Source organism: Cucurbita pepo, chromosome LG03 (assembly GCF_002806865.2).
Source record: "Cucurbita pepo subsp. pepo cultivar mu-cu-16 chromosome LG03, ASM280686v2, whole genome shotgun sequence".
In the NCBI taxonomy this organism is placed as follows: Eukaryota; Viridiplantae; Streptophyta; class Magnoliopsida; order Cucurbitales; family Cucurbitaceae; genus Cucurbita; species Cucurbita pepo.
Genome location: NC_036640.1, coordinates 4,221,472 through 4,246,566, shown reverse-complemented (window position 1 = coordinate 4,246,566; position 25,095 = coordinate 4,221,472). Strand labels below are relative to the sequence as shown.

Genomic DNA, 25,095 nt, shown 5'->3' with positions numbered 1-25,095 from the left:
ATCGTATGTAGTGCGTTTTGCTATGAGCAATTCTATGTTGGGTCACCTCTTGACAAAACATGGTAAAAGAACTCGTGTTGGTTTGTGGGGATAGTCGTCTTCACTCTTAAGAGTGACAAGTACGTAACATGGTCTGTAACTAGGATAATAATTTGTGATCCGAATCATGGACGTTGAGAGTTCCACTTACACTCTCTTAACCAGCTAGCTGTGAATCTCGAAATCAGTTAACCGAGCAATCCCGATGATATGAAATTGAAAAAGAAATCGTAAAAAAAGGGGTTGGGTGGGGGCAAAAAGGGAGAGTGAAGATGATAGGGAAAGTTGAGTCATTGTCACATATTGGTAAAGCATTATTCTTTGTTTTGTGTTTTGATGAATTTGGGGCACAAGATTTGACACATACAATTTGACATGTTTTGGAAACAAGGGGAAAGCCGACTATATATCATTATTGAAACATTCACATGAGGACGAGGGAAGCTCGTTGTTCTTGTTCTTGTTCTTCGTTCTTCATCAAGGGTTTGTGTCGGCTCAACATAAGGGTCGTTTTCGAATCATATGATTTAAGTTTTGATATTTAGAAAATCGCACATTGATCAGCGTAATGTTTGTCGGGAGCGTTTTGTTAGTTCCTAATGTTGTTTAAAAAGTACTTGTTGTTAATACCATTGTATATGGTCGTGTACTCGTGCTAACCTAGCTACACGAAATAGATTTCTCGAGGTTCTTTAGTCATGCGTGGAAGCAATATCAAAACCAAATACAACGAGTAGTGGAGTCCTAAGCTAAGTCTTGACTAAACCTTCAAAATTCTAGTTTCATAATGTCTTTTCAAATCGTTTTTAGTCATTATTTGATTGTAATAATTCTTGCTAAAAAGAAAGCTCGTGTTGTGACAATTCCACCCAAGTGATAGGGTTACCCCTATAGCATGTTCGTGGACAATATGGAAGAATCGTGGCTGAGTCTGGTTAGGAGGTGAAATGCCACTCAAACCACGAGCTAGCTAGTTCTCTTTGAATTTGCTGTTGTATGCACTCACATTTGGCTCACATTTGGCTCTTTCTTAGGCCAATTCTTGAAGTTCCTAGGGTCATAATACCCTTTCAAATCATTCTTAGCCATATTCGATTGTAATAGTTCTTGCTAAGAAGAAAGATCGGGTTGTGGCAAGTCCACCCAAGTAATAGGGTAACTTCTATAGCACGATGGTGGACAATATTGAAGGATCAATGGATAAATTTGGGTTTAGGAAGTGAAACGCCACTCAAACTTAGAGGTAGCTAATTCTCTTTAAATGTGCTAAGACGTAGCAGTTGACTCGACATCTAGGAATAAAGATTACAAGGGTTAAGGTGAATGATGGACGACGTCACGATTCAATTTGATACATTGGATAACTCCTATAAGCTTATCTCGATATTGAATTGACATCATTTGGCTCTTCTACACTTATCTCAATAATACACACATAAAGGTGAATCGCGACCTCGTAATCATTTCAATTGTCGAGGGGCAACCACATCTTATATAACTAATATCATTTAAGGCACGACTCTCATAGATCATATCATATCCACATAATGAGTAACTTCACATGTGACTTGTTAGGGCCTAACCCTAGTAGAATCTCATATTACATGTTATAGTTTTGTGAGATCCCACATTGGTTGGAGAGAGGAACGAAACATTCTTTATAAGGGTGTGGAAATCTTTCCCTAACAAATGCGTTTCACATCAGTTGGAGACGATACATAATGGGCCAAAGCAGATAATATCTGCTATCGGTGAGCTTGAGCTGTTAAAAATGGTATCAGAGCCAGAAACCAAATAGTGTGCAAGCGATGACACTGGCCCTAAAGAGGAGAGGATTGTGAGATCACACGTCGGTCGGGGTCAGAGCCAGATACCGAGCATTCCTTATAAGGGTGTGAAAACCTCTCCTTAGTAGACGCGTTTTAAAACCGTAAGGCTAACGACAATCATCAATTTGTTCTGATTTCGATCGAGCAAAACCCTTTTCATTTAAGAGAAGATCGATTTGATCAAATCTCGATCGAGTAAAACCCTTTTCATATAAGAGAAGATCAATTTGATCTGTCTCAATCGAACAAAACCCTTTTCATTAAATTGGGTCGGTCACGAAGAATAATATATATGATAAATTTTTATATATATACGTAAAAGGTAATAACAAGTCATTTCTAGTTGTTATGATCACCGGTGGGAAAGAAGCACTAAATTGTCATTGAATATATCCTCTCACCCTAAAGTATATGCTTCCTGATTTTTATCTTCCACGTTTAAATTTTATTAATTATAATTACACATCAGACTATATATTAAATTTTATTAAAAGAATATATGTCTTAACCCGTTAAAATTAAATTTATAATATATGTGCAAGTAGTATGATAAGGTAGGGAATAGTATATATTATTTATAACATAAGGTTTGCACCTTGCACGAGGCATCAATTAATTAAGACGATGCAATGATGGTTAGCCACTCCAACCTTAGCTATATATAAAATAATTAATTCTATATTTGTTTCTATCTTAATTAATTAATTATATATTTTAATTTTATTTATTTTTTAAATAAACCCTAAAAAATGGATGGTTACCCACTACAAATTTAAAATTTAAAAATTAAATTATATAAAATTAAATAATCATATTTTTAAAATGAGAAATGAGTGGGAAGGAAGGTTGTGGGTTGGTGTGGACGAAAAAATAATAATAATAATAATTATCTTCGCTTATAAATATTTTATAATTTATTAAATACAAAACGAAGAATTTCCAGTATTTAAAGTTAAGATTGTAACACTTATCTGAATTTACGTATAATTTGATTAAAAAATTTTAAATTTTTTTTTTTTTTTTTNCTCAACATGAACATGGCCACTACTTTGGCCATTCATTTTCTTATTATCATTATTATTAAATACATCTTTTCCGAGTTACCTCGTGGTATTCTTTTTTAGCATCACAAATGGAGTTCGAGAGATTTAAACATTTGGATTAAAAATATGAGTATATATCTATTCTTCTGGGCTAACTCGAAATTTCAGGTTAGTTGGGTTGGTGACCTGAGCAACCCGAATATAGCTCACAACCTAACCTTTATGGTTTGAGTTGGATAGTCCAGTTTGGTCGGGATACGTTTAATTTAATAGGAAAAAGAAAGGTAAATAGTGATGGCACATCATTGCTAAGTTTATGGAGCATGAAACCTAGAGAATAAGACATATATCCACTTCTCCATATATATAATTATATTAATTCAATTAATCTTAATTTATTTTTATTTTTATTTCTATGACTATTTAATTTAAAGGGGAAGTTAGAAGTCCACTATTTGTTCAAATCCAGTATTATTATAAAAAATATATACTTTTTCTTAATATTATATTATGTATTTTCTTAATATTTTAATAAATATAAAAATTTAATAAATAATTGTCACGGTTATGAAAAATTTATAAATATAAAAATGAAAATTTCAGTATTGAACGTAGAGATGTTCATTTAACCCGCGTGGTACATAATCCTCGTTTAAATGGAAAGTAAGGGAGGGACCACGGAGATATTTTTTTCGTTAGCTAAATGGAGACTAGGACATGGATTACATTCCCCGACCCCGCCCCACTCCAATATAATATATATATATATATATACCCATTTCGATTGGAGAGGAGAACGAACCATTTCTTATATTTTTTTTCTTACGAAATATTTTTAGATTTAACGCGTTTGTAATCGAATGAAATAAGAGACGGGTTTGTAATCGAACATGTAAAGTTTATGTTTATTGGGAAGACGAGTAGAGAAGAAGAATAATAATAAAGGGTTCTAAGAAGTGAAGGGAGTCAAACAAACTTGAACTCCATACTTAGGCTGAATGGTGAGAACAACAACAGGAGCATGGCGATAAGTGTCGGAAATAGTGAACCTAAACTTGGACAGCAACATAGCCAAGATGATCTTAGCTTCCATGATGGCGAACCCTTGGCCGATGCAGTTTCTTGGTCCGCCTGCAAATGGAATGAACCGCCCGCCACCGAACGCCTTGGCGCCGAACCTGTTGGGGTTGAACTGGTTGGCATCTTTGCCCCATAGCTCTTCGCTGTGGTGAATCGCCAGCACCGGAATCCATATGGACAGGCCTTTGGGGATGTCCATGTCTCCTAGCTTCATGTCCTCCAACGCCATTCTTGGAAGCACCGTGGCGGGCGGGTAGAGCCTTAGGGACTCGTTTATCACCATGTTTAGCTGACCAAAACATATCATGTGTACATCAATGTCATGTCTCCTGTTCCTCGTACTACACGCATAGTCTACGTTAACTTTAATTTTTTAAAACGATTCCAAAATGTACTTACTGTTGGTTGGTTTTGGATGAAACCCATTAATATTTTGTCAGTCAAAACGTCACAAATACCTTTATACGGTTAGTACCATGTTTCAAAAGTAACATTAATACCCGTGAATTTCTAGAAAAAATTTTAAATATTTTTTTACTGTTGAGGTAGACAGAGGATTTCTATCTATATATTGACAATAAGAACTTTTTAAAATTGTTTTGAAACGACAGTTAAGAATGTTAATATGAAATTAGTGGGTATTTTTGAAAATTTTGATGGAACGAGGAGGAGGAGATAGGTTGGTTACCAAAGTGAGCTTAGAGAGATGTTGAATAGACGGGGTTCGAGCGTTGCAAACTTGGTTAACTTGGGCACGAACCATGTGTTGCCAATTAGGGTTAGTAGCAAGCAACATGATGGTCCAAGTGAGCAAAAGAGCGGTGGTTTCATGGCCAGCAAAGAAGAAGGTCTTGCATTCGTCCATTATGAGCTGCAAGTTGAGGGTGGTGCTGGTGGTGGTGCTGCTGTTCTTCCTCTGCTGCAGCTCATTCAATAGCATTCCCAATAGATCACTTCCATAGCAACTGCTTCTTCCTATCTCCACACCATCTTTTCTGCTTTCAATGATCTCCATTAACAGCCTCTCCACTTCCTTCTTTAGTGACTTTATTTCTCTGTTGTATTTACTTGGAACAAACCTGCACCAAAACATGCACGCCCAAAAGATTCTATCAGTATAGCTAAGTTAGAGACACGGTTTTAATGTCACTTGTTAAGGACAATGACAACATATGTAGTGGGCTTATGGTCCAAGCCCACTGCTAGGGAGTGAATTATGAGAACCCACATCGATTGGAGAGGCGAACGAATGCCAGCAAGGACGTTGGGCCCTGAAGGAAGTAGATTTTGAGAACTCACGTCAATTGGACAGAAGAATGAATGTTAGCAAGGAGGTTGAGCTCTTAAGGGAGATGGATTGAGTAGATTGTGAGAACCCTCATCAATTGCATAAAAGAATGAATGTTAGTCAGGAGACTCTGCCCTAAAGGGATGAATTGTGAGATTCTATGTCGGTTGGGGAGGAGAGTAAAACATTTTTGACAAAGGTGTGGAAAGCTCTCCGTCTCCATAATAGACGGTAAGAACATTGAAGAAAAGTCTAAAAGTCTAAATGTCTAAAAGTCAAAGCATAAACAAGACAATAATTGGTAGCAGATGACTTGGCAGTGTAAAATCTTTTAATTTTTTAATATAATATATTTTTTTTAAAGTCTTGGATAATACATAAATAGAAAAATTGTGAATTTAAAAGACAGGTAGCTTACCGGCTACCGGGAAGGCAGAGGTGGCGGCTGGCTTGGGCGCAGAGGCGCTGGAGAAGAGTGAGTAAGTGGAAGATTTGGTTACCCTTGTCGGAGTCGGTGTCGAACTCGGTCCGGGAAATGATGTCGGCGGTGAGTTGCTTCATGTAATCGGCGATCTCGAACTCGGTCCGGCCCGATTCCAACTCGGTCTCCATTGATTGGATCATTTTGTTAGTGCATTCCACCATGAACCCCGCATAGCTCTTTACATGTCATTACAAAAATCATATAAAAATTCCAATAATATGATTACAAATATATAAAATAAATTCAATTTCTTTGTCCCAAATATAATAAAAATACTAAAAATCCTTTTTTTTTTTTTTTTTTTTTTTTGACAAATATTGTTCATACATGTGGGTCCCACCATTCTCTTTTTTAACCAACAAAAGGTACAATGAACCATTTTGATATGAACCTTCCAATTCATCTGTCATTCGAGAATAGATCTCTTCCGACAATTCGTAGATTTTATTTGAAAAATGTAATCGTTCAACTTCACCCTTAATAGATATTGTCCTCCCTTTAAGTCTTCCCGAGCATCCCTCTAAAATTTTAAAACGTGTCTACTAGCGAGAAGTTTTCATATTCTTAGAAAGAGTAGTTTGTTCTCCTCTCTGACCGATGTGAAATCTCATAATTCACCTCCTTCGGGGCCAGCGTCCTCGCTAGCACTTGTTTTTTTCTACAATCGATGTGGGACATCCTAATCCACCTCCTTCGGAGCCAACGTCCTTGCTGACACACCGTCTCGTGTCCACCCCCTTCAGGACCAACGTCCTTGTTGGCACACTGTCTCGTGTCCACCCCCTTCAGGACCAACGTCCTTGTTGGCACACCGCTTCGTGTCTACCCCTTTGAGGCCAACGCCCTTGTTGGCACGCTGCCTTGTGTATACCCCTTTGAGGCCAACGTCCTTGCTAGCACATCGCCTCGTGTCCACCCCTTCAGGGCCAACGTCCTTGTTGGCACACCGCCTTGTGTCTACCCCTTTGAGGCCAACGTCCTTGCTGGCACACCGCCTCGTGTTCACTCACCTTCAGGGTTCAGCCTCCTCATTGGCACATAACCCAGTGTTTGGCTTTGATATCTTCTGTAACAGTCCAAACCCACTTCCTTTTTTTACTTTACCAGAAAAAACGCGTCTACTATGGAGAGGTTTTCACACAGTTAAATATTTTATTCTCCTCTCCAACTGAGGTGGGATCTCACCGATAATATATAGATTAAACGGTTCATTCTGAAAAACAATCAAATAAGTCGTAATTAAACGGTTCATTCCGAAAAACGATCTCACCTTAAGCTTATCTCCCATAAACGCAGGAGCCACGATGTGACGTTGATGATACCAATCTTCCCCATTTGCCATCAACAATCCTTTCCCTATGAAATGTTTGGTCCCCTGTCGTTGCAGCCATGATCTCCCACACACACTACTCTTCTTCCCCAACAGTTCTTTGATCAACTCCGTCTCGGCCAGACACAGCCGCGGCTCGGTCCCGTTCCAGTAAATAAACCTCTTCCCTGTTCGATCAAACCAAACGGGTTCATCGTATATTCAATCATTTATTCATATTCTTAGCACTATTCGTACCATATTGCTTTGTCCAAATGGTGTAATGAGGCAATAAGCGGTCGACGATATCATGATCAATTGAGCTCATGTCGTTGGCCGTGGACTTCGCCACAAGTCCCGCTACGTCAAGGATGTTTCCGATCAGCAGCCGGGGCTTCGGGCCACGAACGCCTTGTTGCTCCATCGTCTTCCGAATTCTTCTAGGGGTGAGGCAGTAGAATGAGAAAGTATCATATGAAATCCTTGCAAGTGATGCAATAAATATTAGAAGAAGTGTTGTTAGAAAAATTATGAAGGCCATGGAAGAAAAGAGGAAGCTTTGTTAGAAACAGAAAATAGGAGAGAGATTGGTGGGTTTTTTAATGGATGAAGGAATGAGTCTATTTATAATGGACAACTCACTTGTTAAAAAAAAAATGTTTTTTTTTTTTTTTTTTTTGTTGTTCTATGCATGTGATGTGTTTTTTTTGGGTGGTCTTGTCTTATGACGGTCGATTACAACTTGTTTAAGTATGCTATTCAAAACCGAGTTGTTCATAAGTTAGATTGCTTACTTTGATCTTGTCTAGAAGTTCTAGACATTGGTGTTCTAAAGTTACTGATTCTTGTGTGTTTTTGTAATTGTGGGTTTCAGTGATCTCGAAACTACTGATTCTATGATTACTCTTTAGTCGGTCTATTTGGAGGATGTGATCTTGTGGGGAAGCTCCTCTCGTAGGATTTCTCAATAGGGCATGAAGGTAGACTCGGTTTGTCATTTTAGTGTAGCCAATCGCGTGTGCCAAAAGGTCTGACGAGTTGGCCTAGTGTGCTATTTTCGACCGTCTTTGGCTAGATTCAACACCTAGTAGCCCTGATATTCCTCTGCGACATGGTCACGTTACCTACTATCTTCATAGACCACCAACACGAGTCCTTCCAGCATGTTTTATCCTCACTCACATGTATCCTAGAAAAATTTATAAAAGATCACCCAACATAGAACTGCTCTAAGTAAAACACCTTAACTATGAAGTTTCTATGATTTAGTCACGAGAGAAAGGTACACTTTGTTATTATAGGTAATAACTTTCATCCTGTACCCAAAATCATTCTCATTCAGATATAGTTTCGATTTATTTATGCATCCTTTCTTTACTCGGGTGTCACATGGTTAGAATATCATCTATGTATTAGACAAATTAATAGTATGAACTTAATAGGCTCGTGAACTATGTTTGAAAACTTTTAAAATAGAGAAAATCTTGGAGAAGATTTTTTTTTTTTTTTTTTTTTTTTTTTTTTTNAATTGAACTCTGAATTTAAAGGTTTTTGAAGATTTTAACTATTCCTTTCCTCCAAAACAAATGTACCAACATTATAGGAAAGGGCCTGTTGGGGGTCCTATTTAGGTTCTAATTCCTAAATTTTGCCTTTTCACTCTATTTTTTTACAACTCAACAAACATCATAACAAAAGCTCTAAATATTGTAGGTCTTGCTCTAGACTTGTAAATGATTTTGGTGGACGTTTATGAATAAGTTCTTATTATAGTTATCATATGAGGAAGATTTGAACCGCTCAAATGATATATTTTAACAAGTTGAATTATGTTCAAATTGGTATGCTGATACTTATTTTAAATTATTTATTTTAAAAAAATAATAATAAAGAATACGAACATGTTTGTGACCGACCCTAAAAACAAACGATCAAAATTTAGTTGGTTTTTAACACGAAAATGCAGGGCTATGATTTAGTTTATAAATTAATTTCCAAATCTCAAAACCCACTTGTTGATTAGTGATATCTAATCACTAGCTACTCCCCATGTTGTAAGCAATGTTGCTATATCAACTCATTTTGTAATTGATATCACAATCTTTTGAGGCTATTAGCTTACTATTATGTCTTTGGTGGATACGTGAAAGAATTCTCCCTCCACTTTAAACTATCCCACGTTTAAATTGTTTTTTTTTTTCTTTGAAATAAAATTAGTAATTTAATTATCATAGATATATAATGATCTAATAATAGGAAAATGGTGAGCGAAGGTAAATTTCTTGATTGTTTATTAAAAAACGGTAAAAATTGACGAGTTCATAGGTTTCAAAATTCAGTATGTGGTGTTTAATTTTCATTTGGTTCCAAGTTTGAAGATTTTACGGTTAAAAAAGTAACATGTTGAAACCTCAAGAAACTAAATCAAAGATTCAAGGGTAAAAATATAATATTTTGAGATCTAATATCAAAGTCAGACACCGAGTAATGTACCAACAAAGACGCTGGGCTCCTCCGAAGAGAGTGAACTTGTGAGATCTCTCATCGATTGGAGAGCAGAATGAGTGTCAGCGAGGATGCTGGACCTCGAAGGGGTGAATTGTGAGATCTCACATTGATTGGAGAGGAGAACGAAAGGAAAAGTCTAAAAAACCTTAAGGGGAACATCATAGGAAAAGTCTAAAATGTCTAAAATGATAGTCAGTATCCACTGGTGGTGGGTTTGTTACTTTTTAATTCAATAAAACTACCCCTAATGGCAATTACTTACCTCGAGCTGTATGAAGAACATTATATTAGAAGTTTTGAGGACAATTGAAAATAACAACAAGCTTCTGAAACTACGACCTAGCAAAGACAGATATCAGTAGAGATGAGAAATAGGTCAAACAAGAACAGAGTGGGGGTTGATATTATGAATCAACTCTACACAGAGAGACCATTAAAGAGTCCTATGAATAAAGGCGAATCCGAAAGCAAATCCAAAGATAGATTTCTTACCAAAAAGAGTACCAAATGAAACGAACCCGATCGTCTGGGTCGACATATAGCATCACCAACACTTTAGTAGGAAGGGTAGGGAGCAAATCTAGCAATACATACAATAATTGGTGTTAGAGAAAAATTAACATAGAAGTCGGTATAGATGGGGGAGGAGCTTCTAGCTATTTCCCCCCTAACCTCACCACCTCCTGCTTTCTCTGAACTTCTAAGCTACCTGAAATTTCAACATACTCAGCAATAAGCTCTGCATTTTTTAACATCTAACTAATGGTGTCATGACAGGACAAGCTGACATGACTCAGCGGCATGACAGACCAACAGAACAAACTAAGAAGCTTACTAAAGCTGAAACAAAGGCCAGTAAAAAGAAAACGTACACCTCTTGACTTCAATCTGTAGCTGGTCCATGAGCCAAAACTTGGCAATTTAAAGAATATGGAGAACTTCTCCTCCTCCATTTGTAAGGGCATGTTTGGAATGACTCTAAGTCCCTAGGAGCCTAACAAACCACCACGGGTTACGAACCACCTTAAGAGTTGCCCTTAGGCTGCAAGTTGTGTGAACGGTGTCAACAGCTTTGTGGGGGACTAGGGGTTTCCAATCAGAACCCACTGCTCCAAGCCATTTTGCCGAGAGACCCGAGTTAGCTGCTAGTTTTGTGTCACAGATAATGCGAGCAAATTGTTTGCTTTGAACCCAATGCATTATCTTCCTTTTTTAGGAATTAGAAGGGAGATAACAGTTCCATATCAAACACAACCATAATGACCAACAGTTCAACTCGGGTAGTCAAGGGAGATAACAGTTTCATATAACCTTTTTTTTTTTTCTTTTTAATGGAGAAACAGCCTTCATTAAGAAACACACAAAAAATAGTCAAGAAAGAACTTAAAGAGATGAAAAAGAAACATGAAAATGGTAAAAATAGCTCCCTGGAAACTGTACCTTCATCAACTATAAAAAAATAAAATAAAAATGAACTACTGTAGGGCCGCTGCCCAGTTCCTTCGGTTCTAAATAAGAAGATAATCTGTTCTTGGTTAAGAAAACAAAAGTGTGAAGTCACAGGTTGTAACTAAGTTAGAAGCATAGCAGATTAATTAAGCTTCTGCTTGTCCATCGGTTGAACATCTTTAGACAGCGTCCATTGCTTTATATTGGAGAAGACCGCAAGGAAGGTGAATTGAGAAAAGCAAAGAAGCATAATTACTGCCTCAAAGAGAAAAGGGTACCTCTCAGGCGGGCGCACCACCAAGTAAACAACGTGGAGAACAAGCGAACAAAACAGAAAGAATCCAAATAAAACCCTCGCAGAATGAAATGCTCCCCCTTTTCGCTGTCCTTTATTTGATGCATTGATAATAAGGAAGGTAAGAGCATAAATGGCAAGATATGCTTGAACCAGTTTGTCTCGAACTATAAGAGGAAACATTGAAAGCAATGCATAGTGCAGAAAATGTATAAATAATGAAGGTTCATCCAGAGCCAACATGCTTGCAGGAAGAAGAGGCAGAAGAACAGACTTCTCATGCACTGCAATGTTATTCAGAGGCAGTAAAAATTAGACTATCTTCATGCTAATATCATCCTAACTCATGGGGAGAGAGGAAAAAGAGGAGCGAGGGTTAAGTACCTTGAAATGAGAACAGGTAGAATGAGAAAGAACTACATAGAAGGCCATGTAGAAACCCCTGTTTACTTGGGAAACGAATCTGTTGAATCATGGAAGGTAAACAAGTAGACAGCGTAGCAGTGAAGCTGAGAAATTTCAGCAATTTTACTGAGAAAAACCTCTTCCACTTAATAAGGACAGATGTGGTACACCAAAAGTTCGCCACATAATCTTCGTATAATCCTCTCTCAAAGGGAGCAAGACGTGATAGAACCTAAGCCATCCAGACTTGGATTAAACTTCAAAAAACAGAATGGATGCTAACATAAACCACACACAAAAAATAATAGCAAAATCTGGATGTAAGATATGGTACTACCAACGTATAAGACTGTATTGTTAGAGAAACTACACTACAAATCTGAAGCCTGTGTTTCCTTCCTGCCTAGCTGGTCAAAGAATATTGTATTACCAACATGTAAGATTTTGTATTGTTAGAGCAACTACATTACAATTCTTAAGCCGTGTGTCATTCCTGCCTTGCTGGTCCAAGAATGTTTTCAAAATCCTCACAGTGGTTGAAACAATGATTTGATTTTAGTACCCACCAAATACATATTGCAACTTTAATTTGACGAGATGAATAGGACACCGGTGTGTTTCATTATGCTATAGGATGACTATGCATGTAATTAACACTCTCAGCTCTGAACTCCTGAATGCTAAGAAAGGGTAATGATCTCTCTTTTGATACAAATGGATAGCAGTTGAAGCCCTTCTTCAGCCCACTTTTTTATGAAAAAAAGACTAAACAGAAGTTTCCTTTAATCTGGATGAAGAACATTGTATTGACACTTGAAGGTAAACTGACAGAGCGACTAATAATGATCATGTTATTGGACGTTTCCTCGTACCTGTAAAACAGCATCAACTGAATGAAGATAAGGCAGCCAAATAATTGCAAACGTTCCTAAGACCACCAAACCCAATTTTAACACTTCCACAATGGGGTTTCTACGCCTCATACATTTCCCCAGGAGATGGCTAAAAAATGCTGGAGCAAAATATGCACTCATCTGCAAGACATCAAGTAGCTTTAGCATTCGCTCTAGTTAAGGTGACTACACAAAAATTTCAACTATTGAATTTGATACTGTCCTCACGTTCATGACCTAAAAATTAGTTGAACAAAATTTAGATATACCTAATGAGAAAATGTAAGATAGTTCCAGATGCATATGTTATGTATTATTCTACTGAATTAATATGCCAGATCAACATATAAGACCTCTTGACCAAGCCATCATAAATTGAATCATACATGTTATTAACACAAAAATGATATGTGTTCACTATTCATCGCACAACAAGAAGCAGTTTAGAGCAACAAATAAAGTGGTAATTCTTAGGGATGAGAAAGTTGAAACGTACCTGCTTATGATTCAGAGCAAGAGTAAATAGGAAACTACCCACAAGATCTTTATCCGTACATATGGCAGCAATAGCTCCCACAGTGAGGCCCAAGCTTATACAGTTATACTGTGACAAAGGAGAAAAGGTGAAGAACCAGCCTGCTTCAAAATTTAAACGAAAAATAAGAAAATCCGCGGAAAACACAGCTATGATATAAATAGAAACCTGAAAATGGCCGTGATCAATTAAGATGAGACACGGGTTGATGAGAAGGACTGCAATTTGCCATGCTAGATCACTTTTACGGAAGCTGGAGTTGTTGCTAGAATATGCAAGAACAAAATATAAAACTGCAGGAAAGAAAATCAGCACATCAGAGGATAAAACCGTCCATCTCATAAGAAGTTTTCTGCAAAAAACCAACAAGATAGGAAACTCAAAATGTCATAGAGTTTGAAAAAAAATAAAAAAGAGTAATTGATTTATCAAAAGATGCAAAATAGAAGCATACCCACCCAAAATAGGACTCATAACCTCGCGAAGTAAACAGTGAAACTGACTCTGAATCAAACAACTTGAGGAATAGACCATGAATGTAACTCTGATAGGCTGTAAGGGGTGGATAATCAAGTCCCCAATAGTTGAGGTCATTGGTGGTGCTGTTCTGATACCAGTCTTTAGCTGGAAGGTTGATGGTGATTTCCATCCAATGCCTCTGTGCCTCATAGTCGCCATACTTCGGAGGGATTCCCGCACCAGAGTAAGGATGAAGGGAGACTGCCACTCGAACCAGCAAAGCAAACAATGATATGGACAAAAAAATAGATTTCACTCCTTTATGAATCGACCACCAACAAGCATCATCATGATTGTTCAAATCATCCTTGTTCTTCGTGGCTTTGCTTTCTTTTACTTTCTCCATGGCTGACTTGTTAGAGAAACTGCATTAAGAATCTTAAAAAAAGAAGTATATCAAATTTTGGGTCGAATCCATTCTATATTTCCAAATTTCCAAAACTATAATGAAAGCATAGTTGATTCCAACTTAACCCTGAAAAGCTCTATCAGTGAATTTATTTTCTCAAAACTATAAACAGAACATTGCTATTTGGATTCCTATATGTCAATTTGGTTGGCTTCTCTTGTGAGCAGATGATTAAGAGTATCAAAGATCAATTCCCATTTTTGTTTTCTTTTGAAGATCTGTGAAAGGAGCAAATGAAAACAATTGCCTCAAAACCAAATTTACATTATATAGATTTGAAGAACCCCAGTACCAATTATTTATCCACAGCCAAATTTACCCCATTAAACTTAACTAGCGTGACTCAAATCACTGAAATCAAGGAAGGTGAAGGGGGCGACGACATAAATGATAAAACTCGAAAGAGAATGGAGAAGTACAGTGAGCAGAAATCAAAGAACATGAAAAGGGAGTAAACATATAAACATTCAACCGTTCAACCTTACCAATTCGTGGAGAGGAGAAAGAGTCGAGTAGAAATTTGACACCCAACCTTGCCGATCCGGTGGGCGGGGCCGTCGATCGGCTGGAATGGAAAATACCCAACGTGAGCTGTGGGTGGTCGTCGTCAACCGGCGGGGCTTTGATTTGGGTTATTTGCGTTCACGAATGGTGACGTTCGTTGAGCTAGCAGGCAGCCTGTAGGGCTTCTTTACTTTTCATGGGCCCGGGTCTGGGCCTGGGCCTGGGCCATGTGTAACTGCCAATTGGGTTGTGTAATGGGCTGGCAAGGTGAGGAACTTGCTTTTACAATCCACAAATTATATTATAATAAATATAATAAAAGTAAACAAATTATTAATAGTATGACCAATAAAAGTCTTAGAATTTTCTCTTGTAAAAATAGATGATCTACTAGAAACTTCTATTTTATTTTCACTTTTCACGATGAATAATGATATAGAATTAAAAGAATATTATATACTAACAGAGATAATAAATAATAGCATATCCTAAGAAAGATATAAATGTATTTTTGTGGAGATTAAACTATTAAAGAGCAATAATAAAATAACATATTTTTGTTACAAAAGTTGGGTACGTGTTTTTTTAGTTCAAAAAATAGAAATTCAAAATTTTTGACAATTTAGTCAATGTAGTTTTTTTTTTTTTAATTTTGGACAATTTAGTCAAAACAAATACAATTGTTTCCGGGTTTGTGCCCACACTTTTCTTTTCTATTATTTCTTTATTTGTTTAAACAAAATATATTTTTAATCATTTTTCGGTTTTGAATGTCATCTTAAAAAAAAATATATGACATCGGTCAACTCAAATTGTTACGAACATTTTTTAAATTATAGAGACTAAGAAACATGATTTTTTTAAAATTTAGGAACTAAATAAATATCGACTCATCTTCTAAATTCAAATTTTAATTAACATAGGAATAGGAATATTAAGTAGATTAGTCGTGTTTAATAAATTAAATATTTTTATTTAATGGTGTGAACATTCAAATTGTATTTTAATTAGTTTTTTTCTACTTTTTGTAATTGAAATAAAATTGTATTTTTCTTTGAAATGTTGCCTAATTTATTCTTAAAGCAAGTTTAGAGCTACTTATAACTTACAACAAAAGTTTGAAGGGTTAAATTATATGGACTAAATTGTTACTTATTAAAAAAATTTAAAAGTTCTTAAAACTTTCGAAGTTATAGAACTAAAACATTACATGCTAATGAACGAAATCATAAAAAGAAACAAGACAAGAAGAACGGAAAACACGAACATTACTAAACGGGTTCTTAACGAGAACTAAGTAAAGCGTTTTTTTTCGAAAGCATCTCCAAAAGAACACACTAACTAGACACTTCTTTTGAAACTCATTCAACGCGCTTAAGAATGTTATATGAAATTTCTTGATGTTAAAAGGGACCTTTAACCAATTGAATGAGTTGATTAAAGAAAGAAGCAATTGATAATGGCATGAAATGGACATAAACATAATACCTCAGAAGCTTCCCATTTTCCCGAACAAAGACGTCTGCTGATACATTCAACCACGGTCAATTCTCTTTGGCCCATTCAAAGCCTGGAAAGTTCAAAAAAGGCAGCCACCAATCCAATTCCCTATATATAACATATGTAAGGCCAGCAAGAACATAAAAGTACCTCATTCAAGAGCTTCTCACGGACGAACAAGCAGCAAAAAGGATTCAAGTTTTTCAATCATGGGAAGGAAACTGGATGCTCTACTGGGAAGGAACAGATATTTGAAGCCTTCCAAGATCAAAATCCTTGTAAACATGGCCATTTCCAGGACTGCCATCCTCAAAAACCAGCACCGTGCTCGCTGCTCCCTTGCCCGGGCCGACGTTCTTCAGCTCTTGAACCTTAGTTACCAACACCGCGCTCAGCTTAGAGTAATTTGCTTCTCCCTCTAAACTCTATAGTTCAGCCCCTTCTCCTCTTTTTTCGAATACTGAATGTGAAATTGTGAATGAACAGGTTGAGATTGTGATCAAGGAGAATAACATGATGGATGCACTTGGAATGATAGAGGATTACTGTTCCCTCCTCATAGAAAAAGTGGCTCTGCTTCAAATGAACAAGTAGGCCATCTCTTTGAATGCAGCCCTTTTAAAAGAAACCAAACCAAACCTTTCCTGATTCTCTTTTGGCTCAAATGCAGGGAATGCCCTGGTGAAGTTAAGGAGGCAATATCAAGTCTGATCTTTGCGTCTTCAAGGTTTGGAGAGTTTCCCGAACTCCAGGAGATTCGTCGGATTTTCGAGCTGAAATTCGGGAAAGAGTTTACTAGCAGTGCCGTTGATTTACGCAACAATTGTGGAGTTAGTCACACGGTGAGTTTGATATTAGTTGCCTGCATGTTTGATTGATATCAACATGTTTGTATCTCACAGCTTCCATGTTACAGATGATCCAAAAGTTTTCAACAAAGCAGCCCAACGCTGAAACTAAACTGAAAGTGCTAAAGGAAATTGCTTCTGAGAATGGCCTAACTCTGCATTTAGAGGAAGAACCTGCAATAGTCATCAAGGTAAACCAGAAGTTGGAAACCAAGAAATCAGCAGAATTAGATAACCCAGAAGTCATAAACACCACAGATAATCCACATGAAGTTATTATGAGTGAGGAGACAGCATCAGAATCAGTGAGAGCAAAGAAGTTTAAAGATGCAGCTAGTGCCGCTCAAGAAGCCTTTCAATCAGCAGCTTATGCAGCATTAGCAGCTAAAGCAGCGATCGAACTTTCAAGATCTGAATCACAGGATATTCATATAGAGGAAAAAAACTCAGATTTGGAGAGTTCTCATGAATCACAGGATATTCATATAGAGGAAAAAAACTCAGATTTGGAGAGTTCTCATGAACCCAAGATTAATCCTGATGAGCTTGAAAGTTGCAGTTCAGAATATGAAGATCAAGACGCAGCAGAAAGCAATCAAGAAGAATTACCAGAAGAACCAGCCAAAGAAATTATGTTGTCTGATCCGAATTTGGATTCAGATATTAGCAATCTGAAGGAGCAATCATCATCATCTAAACCAAATTCGATCAATGAGCCAGAAAGTGACAAGTTAATCAGTAAAGAAGATGAAGTTGCAAGTAAAAACAAAATTTCAGAAGAGGATATCAGAGTTGAGGAATCAAAGTAAATTTCATGGCCGACTGCAACTTGATTTTGCTGAAATCCCTAGATTGGAAGCGGACATGAAGTATACAATCAGTAGCTTCTAATTTCTATTCAATCAATTTTGGTAGAGCAGATATGTAAACATTACGTTTTTTTCTTCGAGATTTCTATTCGAGCACAATACAATAATGAAGAAATCGTTCATTTCAAATTTCTTGATCTTTTAGGCATTCATGAAAATCAACATCAACATTCTCATTAGAACATATCTTCTAGGTTATTCAAACAAAATAAGTAATTCGTGTATACCAGAACTTTTATCGTTGTGAACCAAATTATAGATTCTCTTCCCCAAATTTCAGACAGTCCCGATCAAGCAAACAAAACGAACATTTATGTCAACTTACTAATTCCTTACCGTGATAAACGAAAGAATCACACGGAGAGACGACCTTACCAGAAGAGGAATTGGAGTCGGAATCATCAGCAACAAACATTCTGAAGCAGCGGAAGCAGCTATTTGGAAGTAACGGAATGAGGACACAGGTAAATTGGAGGTATTGAGACAGAAATTAACGTTGGGCTGAAGCTGAACCACCATGGATAACATCACAGCGACTGTGTTTATAGATGAAACAGAAATTCAGGAACGATGAAGAAGATGCAAATAAGATGGGTCACGTAAATTTTGATTTTGGAAAAAGTACACTTGTCCACCCGGGATTCTCAGTTCATTATTCATACCCAAAAACATAAAAAATAAAAATAAATAAAATCCAGATTTTTTATTTTTTAATATAAAATATTATGTGTTAATTCAATTAAGATTATTAAGATGACCTAACTCGATTACACCATCATGGGTTGACAAATTACGTCCTGGATTAAACAAATATGTTGCTTTTGATCAATCCTGTGCACGTTAAGAGAGAGGGTTTGCACATAAGATGACCCAACTCGATTATGCCATCATCAATCCTGTGCACGTTAAGAGAAAGGGTTTGCACATAAGATGACCCAACTCGATTATGCCATCATGGGTTGACAACTCGATTATGCCATCATCAATCCTGTGCACGTTAAGAGAAAGGGTTTGCACATAAGATGACCCAACTCGATTATGCCATCATGGGTTGACAACTCGATTATGCCATCATCAATCCTGTGCACGTTAAGAGAAAGGGTTTGCACATAAGATGACCCAACTCGATTATGCCATCATGGGTTGACAACTCGATTATGCCATCATCAATCCTGTGCACGTTAAGAGAAAGGGTTTGCACATAAGATGACCCAACTCGATTATGCCATCATGGGTTGACAAATTACGTCATGAGTTGACAAACAATCCTTTCTCTCGACGTGCACAGGATTGTTCAAAAGCGACTAGCGACAAAGCCACATGCACAGGATTATGCCATCATGGGTTAACAAATTACGTCCTGGGTTGATTGATAAATATAATCTCCATTCACGACCCCATTTTAAAATTAATATACATTCTCTGTACTTCCATAAAGAACAGCAACCCGGTGCCATCGTGATCATCAATCAATACAAGAAATATAAGAACATGCGATTGATAAGTTTGATTATAACATAATAATGATCTGATGCAAAAGCGCCCAACAGAAGGCAGACTTCCAGAACACAACAGACTTCCCCCACCTGGGAAATTATTCGCAAAATGAAAAACAACTCGAAACAAAACAAAACAGAAAAGAAAGAACAGGACTTTTTTTTTTTTAGAACATGACCCCCAAGATATTCTTTTTTTTTTTNATATAAAAACGCCAGCAAAAGTTGATGAAACTTCTAATACTCCCCAACTTCTTCCTCGTCCTCCTCGCTGCTCCAACCTTTCAGCAGGATCGACCTTGGAGACGACGTATAATCCCCATCGGTCTTCATAAAGCTTTGGTAGATGACGCTTCCATTTTCGCCGAGCATTTCACAGCTCTTCTCTCCTCCTTCGTATCCCTTCAATTCTAGGCAGAGCAAGTCCCTGAGATCCTCATCGACAACATCCGAATGGAGGGCAACAGAGAAATCAGATGGCTGGAAACATTCCAGAACCCTCACAATCAGTTTAGACAGATACATGTCGTCGAAGTCGTATCCAGCTGCTTCGAAGCTCGCATAGCTAAACCCATCCTCCGGAGTGACATGGATGGTGGACTCTGCATCTCCTTCAATGGCATTCATAGAATAGCCACATGGGTCGAACTCGAAGTCGCATATTTCAGATTTTGGGAGAATTTTCCTGATACCAGAGTTTTCAGTCATCAAAGCAGCAGAACTCGCGTCTGTTTTGAAGAAGACAGACGCCTTCTCCTTGTCTAAGCCAGTCATGCACATTTCAAGGGTATAAACAGGGTTGTTGCTTTGACTCCCCATGTTGGTGGCACAAGCAGAGTAAACGTGCCATTTCTTAGTTTCATCAGGACATCCCATAACATATGCAGAGCTGTTCAGGCCAAGCTTAGCCAAATACCCATCAAGGACAGCAACTTCCTCAGAGAAGTTGCGATGGGGAAAAGACTGGGCACCAGGAAAGATAAAGCTGCCACGAGTGTACCTCACAGATTTTACAGTAAGAGACAGAGAATCAGCCAACTTCAGCAGAGCTGGAATTGAGAGAAGCAGCTTAGTAGTGCCGCAAGTTTTGATGATGAACTTGTATGGGTACACAAAGAGGCTAGACTCCGAAAGGACATACGAATCAAGATGGTCATTCGACAACGAGTCGACAATGGTGCACTCGGCTAATGTCAGGATTTCATCCAATTGTGCCCTTGAAAGTGCACGAAGACCCATACCCCTAGGGTCAGCAAAAATGCTGGGCTCAAAGAATGATACTTCGAGCCGCTTTTCGTAGCCTTCAAATCCAATGGCAGAGGTTGGAAACGTCATCTTTACTTAAAAGGAAGCTAATGGTGTTGGGAGAATGAACGAGAGAACGAGAGAAGCAGAGAGTACTGAAGAAAAAAGACAAACTAAAATTTATAAAGAAAGTAATGATCTCGGGGCGCAGGTTAACAGAAATCAGCAAAACTCAGGATGGCTTTCGAACGCACTGCAGAAGAACAAAGAACAAATAGATTAGCCATTAGACAACTCATTGATGATAAACTGATAGCAAACACGACAGTGCAAGAAGCAGTAACATACGTTGGAGTAAGCAGCAGATCTGAATTTCTTGATTCCACCGTGTGGTCGAACGTCTTCAATGCTGTATCCGAGGGGAGCTTCGTAGAAAAGGGATTTACTACTACTACTACTAGACTTCTTCTTCCCACCTTTTGACTCCATTAAATCATTCGCTGCAAAGAGGAAACGAAACACCCCAGATTAAAATCACAGAAGAACAACTAGATACGTTGATTAAAGAACAACTCAATCCAATTGAAGAACAATATGAACATTCCAAAAGCGAGCGAAAGATAAAATAGATGAGCCATATAATTTTAATAGAAAAGGCAAAAATAGATGAGCCACATACAAAAAGCAATCACAAAAAACAGCTTTATGAAAAAGCAAACAGATCAAACAAAATATGCAGCAAAACCCGTGAAAAGGAAAATCAAATGATGCTCCTCTTCGCCATTATTGCTCTATTATATAAAAGTAAAACTTCCCCCCTTCTTTCCGTATTGGAAAAGGGAAAACTTTATTTATTAGCGACCCCCCTCGCTATCATCGCCATGCAATCACCATCACAGACGAATAAAAGTTGAAGAAAGAGAATATTTTGCCCTAGATGCCAAATAATTGATGCAAATAGAAACGAATACAGTTTTCTTTTGAGATTTTCTGAAATCGATGGGTCATTCGGATCAACATCAACATGCAGACACCAAGGAAACGAAAAGGGGGGGAAAAAAAGAGGAAAACCTAAATTCAAAACGAAATCAAGAACAAATAATCTTCATAAACATAAACAAAATACTTTAAAACACCCCATCCCGCAACCCCGAGAGAGAAAGAGAGAACGTACCAATAAATACGAAATGTAAAAGATCGGGAAACAGTTTAACAACAAGAAATCCTTTTCCTTCGTACCTTCTCCGATGAAATTCTAAGAAAAAAACCCCCAAATATCAGAATTACAGAAAAGTTAACATCCCTAAAGATCAAAAACAAAATAGAAGAACAACCTTACCGATTAAATGAATCAGCGGAGAAGAACGAAACCAGAAAAATCCCTAGACCTTGCAAGAAACCGCAAGCCAAGGACAACAAAATTCGCTAGATAGAAAACTTGATCAGAATTCAAGAGGCAGAAGATCGTTTGCGATTTTGTGAAGGTCTACAAACCGAAGAGGTACTTATATAGCAAAACCTTAGCGGAAAAGCCACGCGATTTCGATTTAATTACGGTTATACCCAACCGTCTCCCTCCTCTTCTCGCTGCCATATTCTAGGGTATGTGAAATGACATATTCGCCCTTGTTCGCCTTTCAAATTAAATAATTATTTACTATTTTAAATTAAATAATTATAAATATATTCGAACACTTTAGAAGCAATTCTTATCTCGTGATTCCAACTCTCTCGCGTTCCCTTTATTTATTTTAATTTAATACTTTAATAATTAGTCAACCGTATGGGCCACATCACAAGAGTTATCCTATTAGGGCTATTTTCGACATTACACTCAAAACTACATTTATTTATTTATTCATCATATATTGAATATTTCCACTTATTTTTAAAACTTTTTAAATTTTAATTTCAGAGCATATTTTAGTTATTTAATATATATTGTTTAATTGCATCCCTAAAATTTGATAAATAAATAAATCAAATAATAAGTTTAATTTTAAAATTTTATTGACACGTGGAAATTTTGAATTTTATTTATTAAAAATATAAATGAATGGCATCTTTCTAAGCACATTTTCCAATAAGGTTTATTAATAATTTTCACTGCTTTAACTTTTAAGATAGGGAAGGAATATCAGTAAAAGTCTACGGTAATTATTTTGTCGTTTTTCTATTTTTAAAATTACTTTCTAAAATAACGCACAATTAGTTAACCTTTTATATGCTATTTTATATTTTATGCTTATCTTCCAAATCTAAAATACTATTTAAAATGTTATTATTAATTAAATAGTTGGCATTTAAAAATTAAATAAATTATGATAAATAAATTACAATAAAATAAGAACCATATCAAATTTTGTTTTATTATTTCTACTAATATTTTTAAGAACGATATCAGATTTTGGAAAGTAAAAAAATAAACCTTTATTTAATAATGATTTGATTTTTTTTAATATTTAAAAAAATAATAATTATAGAAAAAAATAAATATAAATAAAAAAAAACTAAAATTAAAATGTTACCAAATAAGAGGTTGATTATTATCTTATTTTTTAATTTTAAATTTATTATATACTACTTCCGTCATTATTATTATTATTATTATTTTATATTGAGTTTTACTTTTAATTTCTTTTATTAATGTTTTTTAATTAATGATTTTAAAAAATATTTTTGTTAGTTAAATTTTTTATTAAAAAAACTTTAATCCACCAATTTATCGAACAATTTCATAATTAGATATAAAAAAATGTATTAAATATTTTTAAAGTTTAAAAGGAAAATATATACAAAGTGAACACCAAATTAGTAATTTGGTATGAATTAGTCAATATTTGAATCTTTGTCTCACTAAATTATATATTAAAGAATCAAAATAATAGTGACTAAATAAATAATTTGATTTATGGAAATTTGAAAAATTAATTAATGGGAGTGGATCAAGGACATTAAGCCACGTGTACAGAATCAGTTTCAGACACGCTGACGAGGCAACACGTCTGGTGGGCCCTCCTTTTGTTTTAGCCATCCTGTCCATAACTGACCAATCAGAAGCTAGCAAACACGACAAAACCGGCAATTCTCAGCCGTGAATTTTGTTTCGTCAGTGCCCAATTTAACCCTAATGTTTTCTCCCATCTCTTGAAAAAGAGTAGGGAGTTAACCGTACTTTATTATATATCTATTTCTCTCTAGTCCACATCTGTCAAATCCATGCGATTCTTTAGGAATCCTTTCGATTCTATAGGAGTTTTGGTCTATTACGTATCAAATTAGTTTTACGAGTTTAAAACGTGTCTACTAAAGAGAGATTTTCACACCCTCTCGTAAGGTATACTTTGTTTCTCTCTCCAATCCATGTGAGATCTCACAATCCACTCCTTTAAGGTCCAACGCTAGCAGATATCGTCCGCTTTGGCCCATTAGATATCATCGTTACCCTCACGGTCTTAAAACACGTCTACTAGGAAAAAATTTCCGCACCCTTATATGGTATGCTTCGTTACTCTATGACATGAGATTTCACAATCTATTAAAACTTATCCAACTCGAAAATAGAATTTACAACCAACCCTATGATAGATACATTAGACCCTAAACCATATATTTAACTCGTAAATTATATACTTTTTACGAATTCAAATTTAATAATATAAAATATATAGATATATTAGACGCTAAACCATATATTTAACTCGTATAATATTAACCATGGTTAAATTCTAACCGTAGGGGGATTTTATTATCAATATTATTGCTATTTTTTTGGCAAAGGAATAATTTTTTTTCAACTAATGAAACATTTGCAAAAGTGAAAGAGAATCAAAACGACAGCGTTAAGTGTTGACTAATACGGTAAGGTGGAAGAAATTAAGACGAAAACGACAAGAGAAATTCCCAAGAAGATCAGTGGGTGAGTGGGTGATTGGTTGCGGGTCTATGATGTCCACGTACGTGGTTTCAATTTTCCACGGTGCGTGATGAATCTAGCCCACTAACCCTGAATCCAAACACAACCTCCCTTCTTTTGAGTCAAACCTCTGTCGCACCTCTGCCCGCACCGAATGGACCCGCTTGTTTGGTGGTCAAATTTGATAGGCGGTATATTATTATTTACCAAACTATATATTTAATATTTGTCACGAATTTAATTCTATTTTTAACATATGTCAATAATTTCATGTATATCATAAGTTTTTTTCTTTAAATAGATTAATAATTAAATCACATGCAAAAAGAACAGTTCAAGAAGGTTCCGATCCAAACATTGAATATGAATCCAACCACTGATTATTTGCATGTAACTGAGTGAGCAATTACGAGAAGCAATACAAAAAGATTTAAGTATCAAATCAAAAAAATAATAGAGTGACAATAAATCTCACTTGACATGTCTTTGGTAGTTGAACTATCCAGTCATGTCTTTCTTTTTTTTTTTTCAATTTTTATTTAATAGCTTTTATTTGTAGTCTGTAGTTTGACTACCGGTAGTATTCATGTGTTAAAATCATGGTGGAATATAAGAACTTTATGTTTGAAACG

At 36.3% G+C, this 25,095-nt stretch overlaps 4 protein-coding genes across 8 annotated transcripts; 1 reads left to right on the top strand and 3 right to left on the bottom strand.

Moving 5' to 3' along the window:
* Nucleotides 1–3,846: 3,846 nt before the first annotated feature.
* Nucleotides 3,847–7,645, bottom strand: LOC111791442 (cytokinin hydroxylase-like). Its single transcript, XM_023672787.1, has 5 exons — nucleotides 7,331–7,645; nucleotides 7,034–7,260; nucleotides 5,698–5,939; nucleotides 4,680–5,070; nucleotides 3,847–4,280 (listed from the first exon to the last, which is right to left on the bottom strand). The coding sequence occupies exons 1-5, from the start codon at nucleotides 7,611–7,613 to the stop codon at nucleotides 3,861–3,863; spliced, it is 1,563 nt and encodes a 520-aa protein (XP_023528555.1). The 5' UTR covers nucleotides 7,614–7,645; the 3' UTR covers nucleotides 3,847–3,860.
* A 3,306-nt stretch (nucleotides 7,646–10,951) lies between these two features.
* Nucleotides 10,952–16,325, bottom strand: LOC111790566 (probable dolichyl pyrophosphate Man9GlcNAc2 alpha-1,3-glucosyltransferase). 4 transcript variants are annotated; one of them, XM_023671518.1, is made up of 8 exons: nucleotides 16,078–16,325; nucleotides 14,571–14,848; nucleotides 13,616–14,054; nucleotides 13,326–13,509; nucleotides 13,119–13,226; nucleotides 12,602–12,763; nucleotides 11,709–11,961; nucleotides 10,952–11,608 (listed from the first exon to the last, which is right to left on the bottom strand). In XM_023671518.1, the coding sequence occupies exons 3-8, from the start codon at nucleotides 14,020–14,022 to the stop codon at nucleotides 11,172–11,174; spliced, it is 1,551 nt and encodes a 516-aa protein (XP_023527286.1). In that variant the 5' UTR covers nucleotides 14,023–14,054; nucleotides 14,571–14,848; nucleotides 16,078–16,325; the 3' UTR covers nucleotides 10,952–11,171. The 4 variants fall into 4 exon arrangements, with proteins under 4 accessions (XP_023527286.1, XP_023527287.1, XP_023527288.1 ...); XM_023671519.1 differs by having other exon boundaries at nucleotides 14,571–14,824; XM_023671520.1 differs by lacking the exons at nucleotides 14,571–14,848; nucleotides 16,078–16,325 and having other exon boundaries at nucleotides 13,612–13,964.
* LOC111790567 lies at nucleotides 16,274–17,935 on the top strand. The gene is made up of 4 exons (XM_023671522.1): nucleotides 16,274–16,490; nucleotides 16,576–16,679; nucleotides 16,760–16,931; nucleotides 17,006–17,935. The coding sequence occupies exons 1-4, from the start codon at nucleotides 16,299–16,301 to the stop codon at nucleotides 17,744–17,746; spliced, it is 1,209 nt and encodes a 402-aa protein (XP_023527290.1). The 5' UTR covers nucleotides 16,274–16,298; the 3' UTR covers nucleotides 17,747–17,935.
* Nucleotides 17,936–19,506: 1,571 nt separating this feature from the next.
* LOC111790613 (S-adenosylmethionine decarboxylase proenzyme-like) lies at nucleotides 19,507–22,041 on the bottom strand. Of its 2 annotated transcripts, XM_023671589.1 has the most exons (4): nucleotides 21,887–22,041; nucleotides 21,722–21,802; nucleotides 20,896–21,047; nucleotides 19,507–20,800 (listed from the first exon to the last, which is right to left on the bottom strand). In XM_023671589.1, exon 4 carries the CDS (start codon nucleotides 20,635–20,637, stop codon nucleotides 19,540–19,542), a length of 1,098 nt encoding a protein of 365 aa, XP_023527357.1. In that variant the 5' UTR covers nucleotides 20,638–20,800; nucleotides 20,896–21,047; nucleotides 21,722–21,802; nucleotides 21,887–22,041; the 3' UTR covers nucleotides 19,507–19,539. The 2 variants fall into 2 exon arrangements, with proteins under 2 accessions (XP_023527357.1, XP_023527359.1); XM_023671591.1 differs by lacking the exon at nucleotides 21,722–21,802 and having other exon boundaries at nucleotides 21,887–22,040.
* Between the last annotated feature and the right edge of the window lie 3,054 nt (nucleotides 22,042–25,095).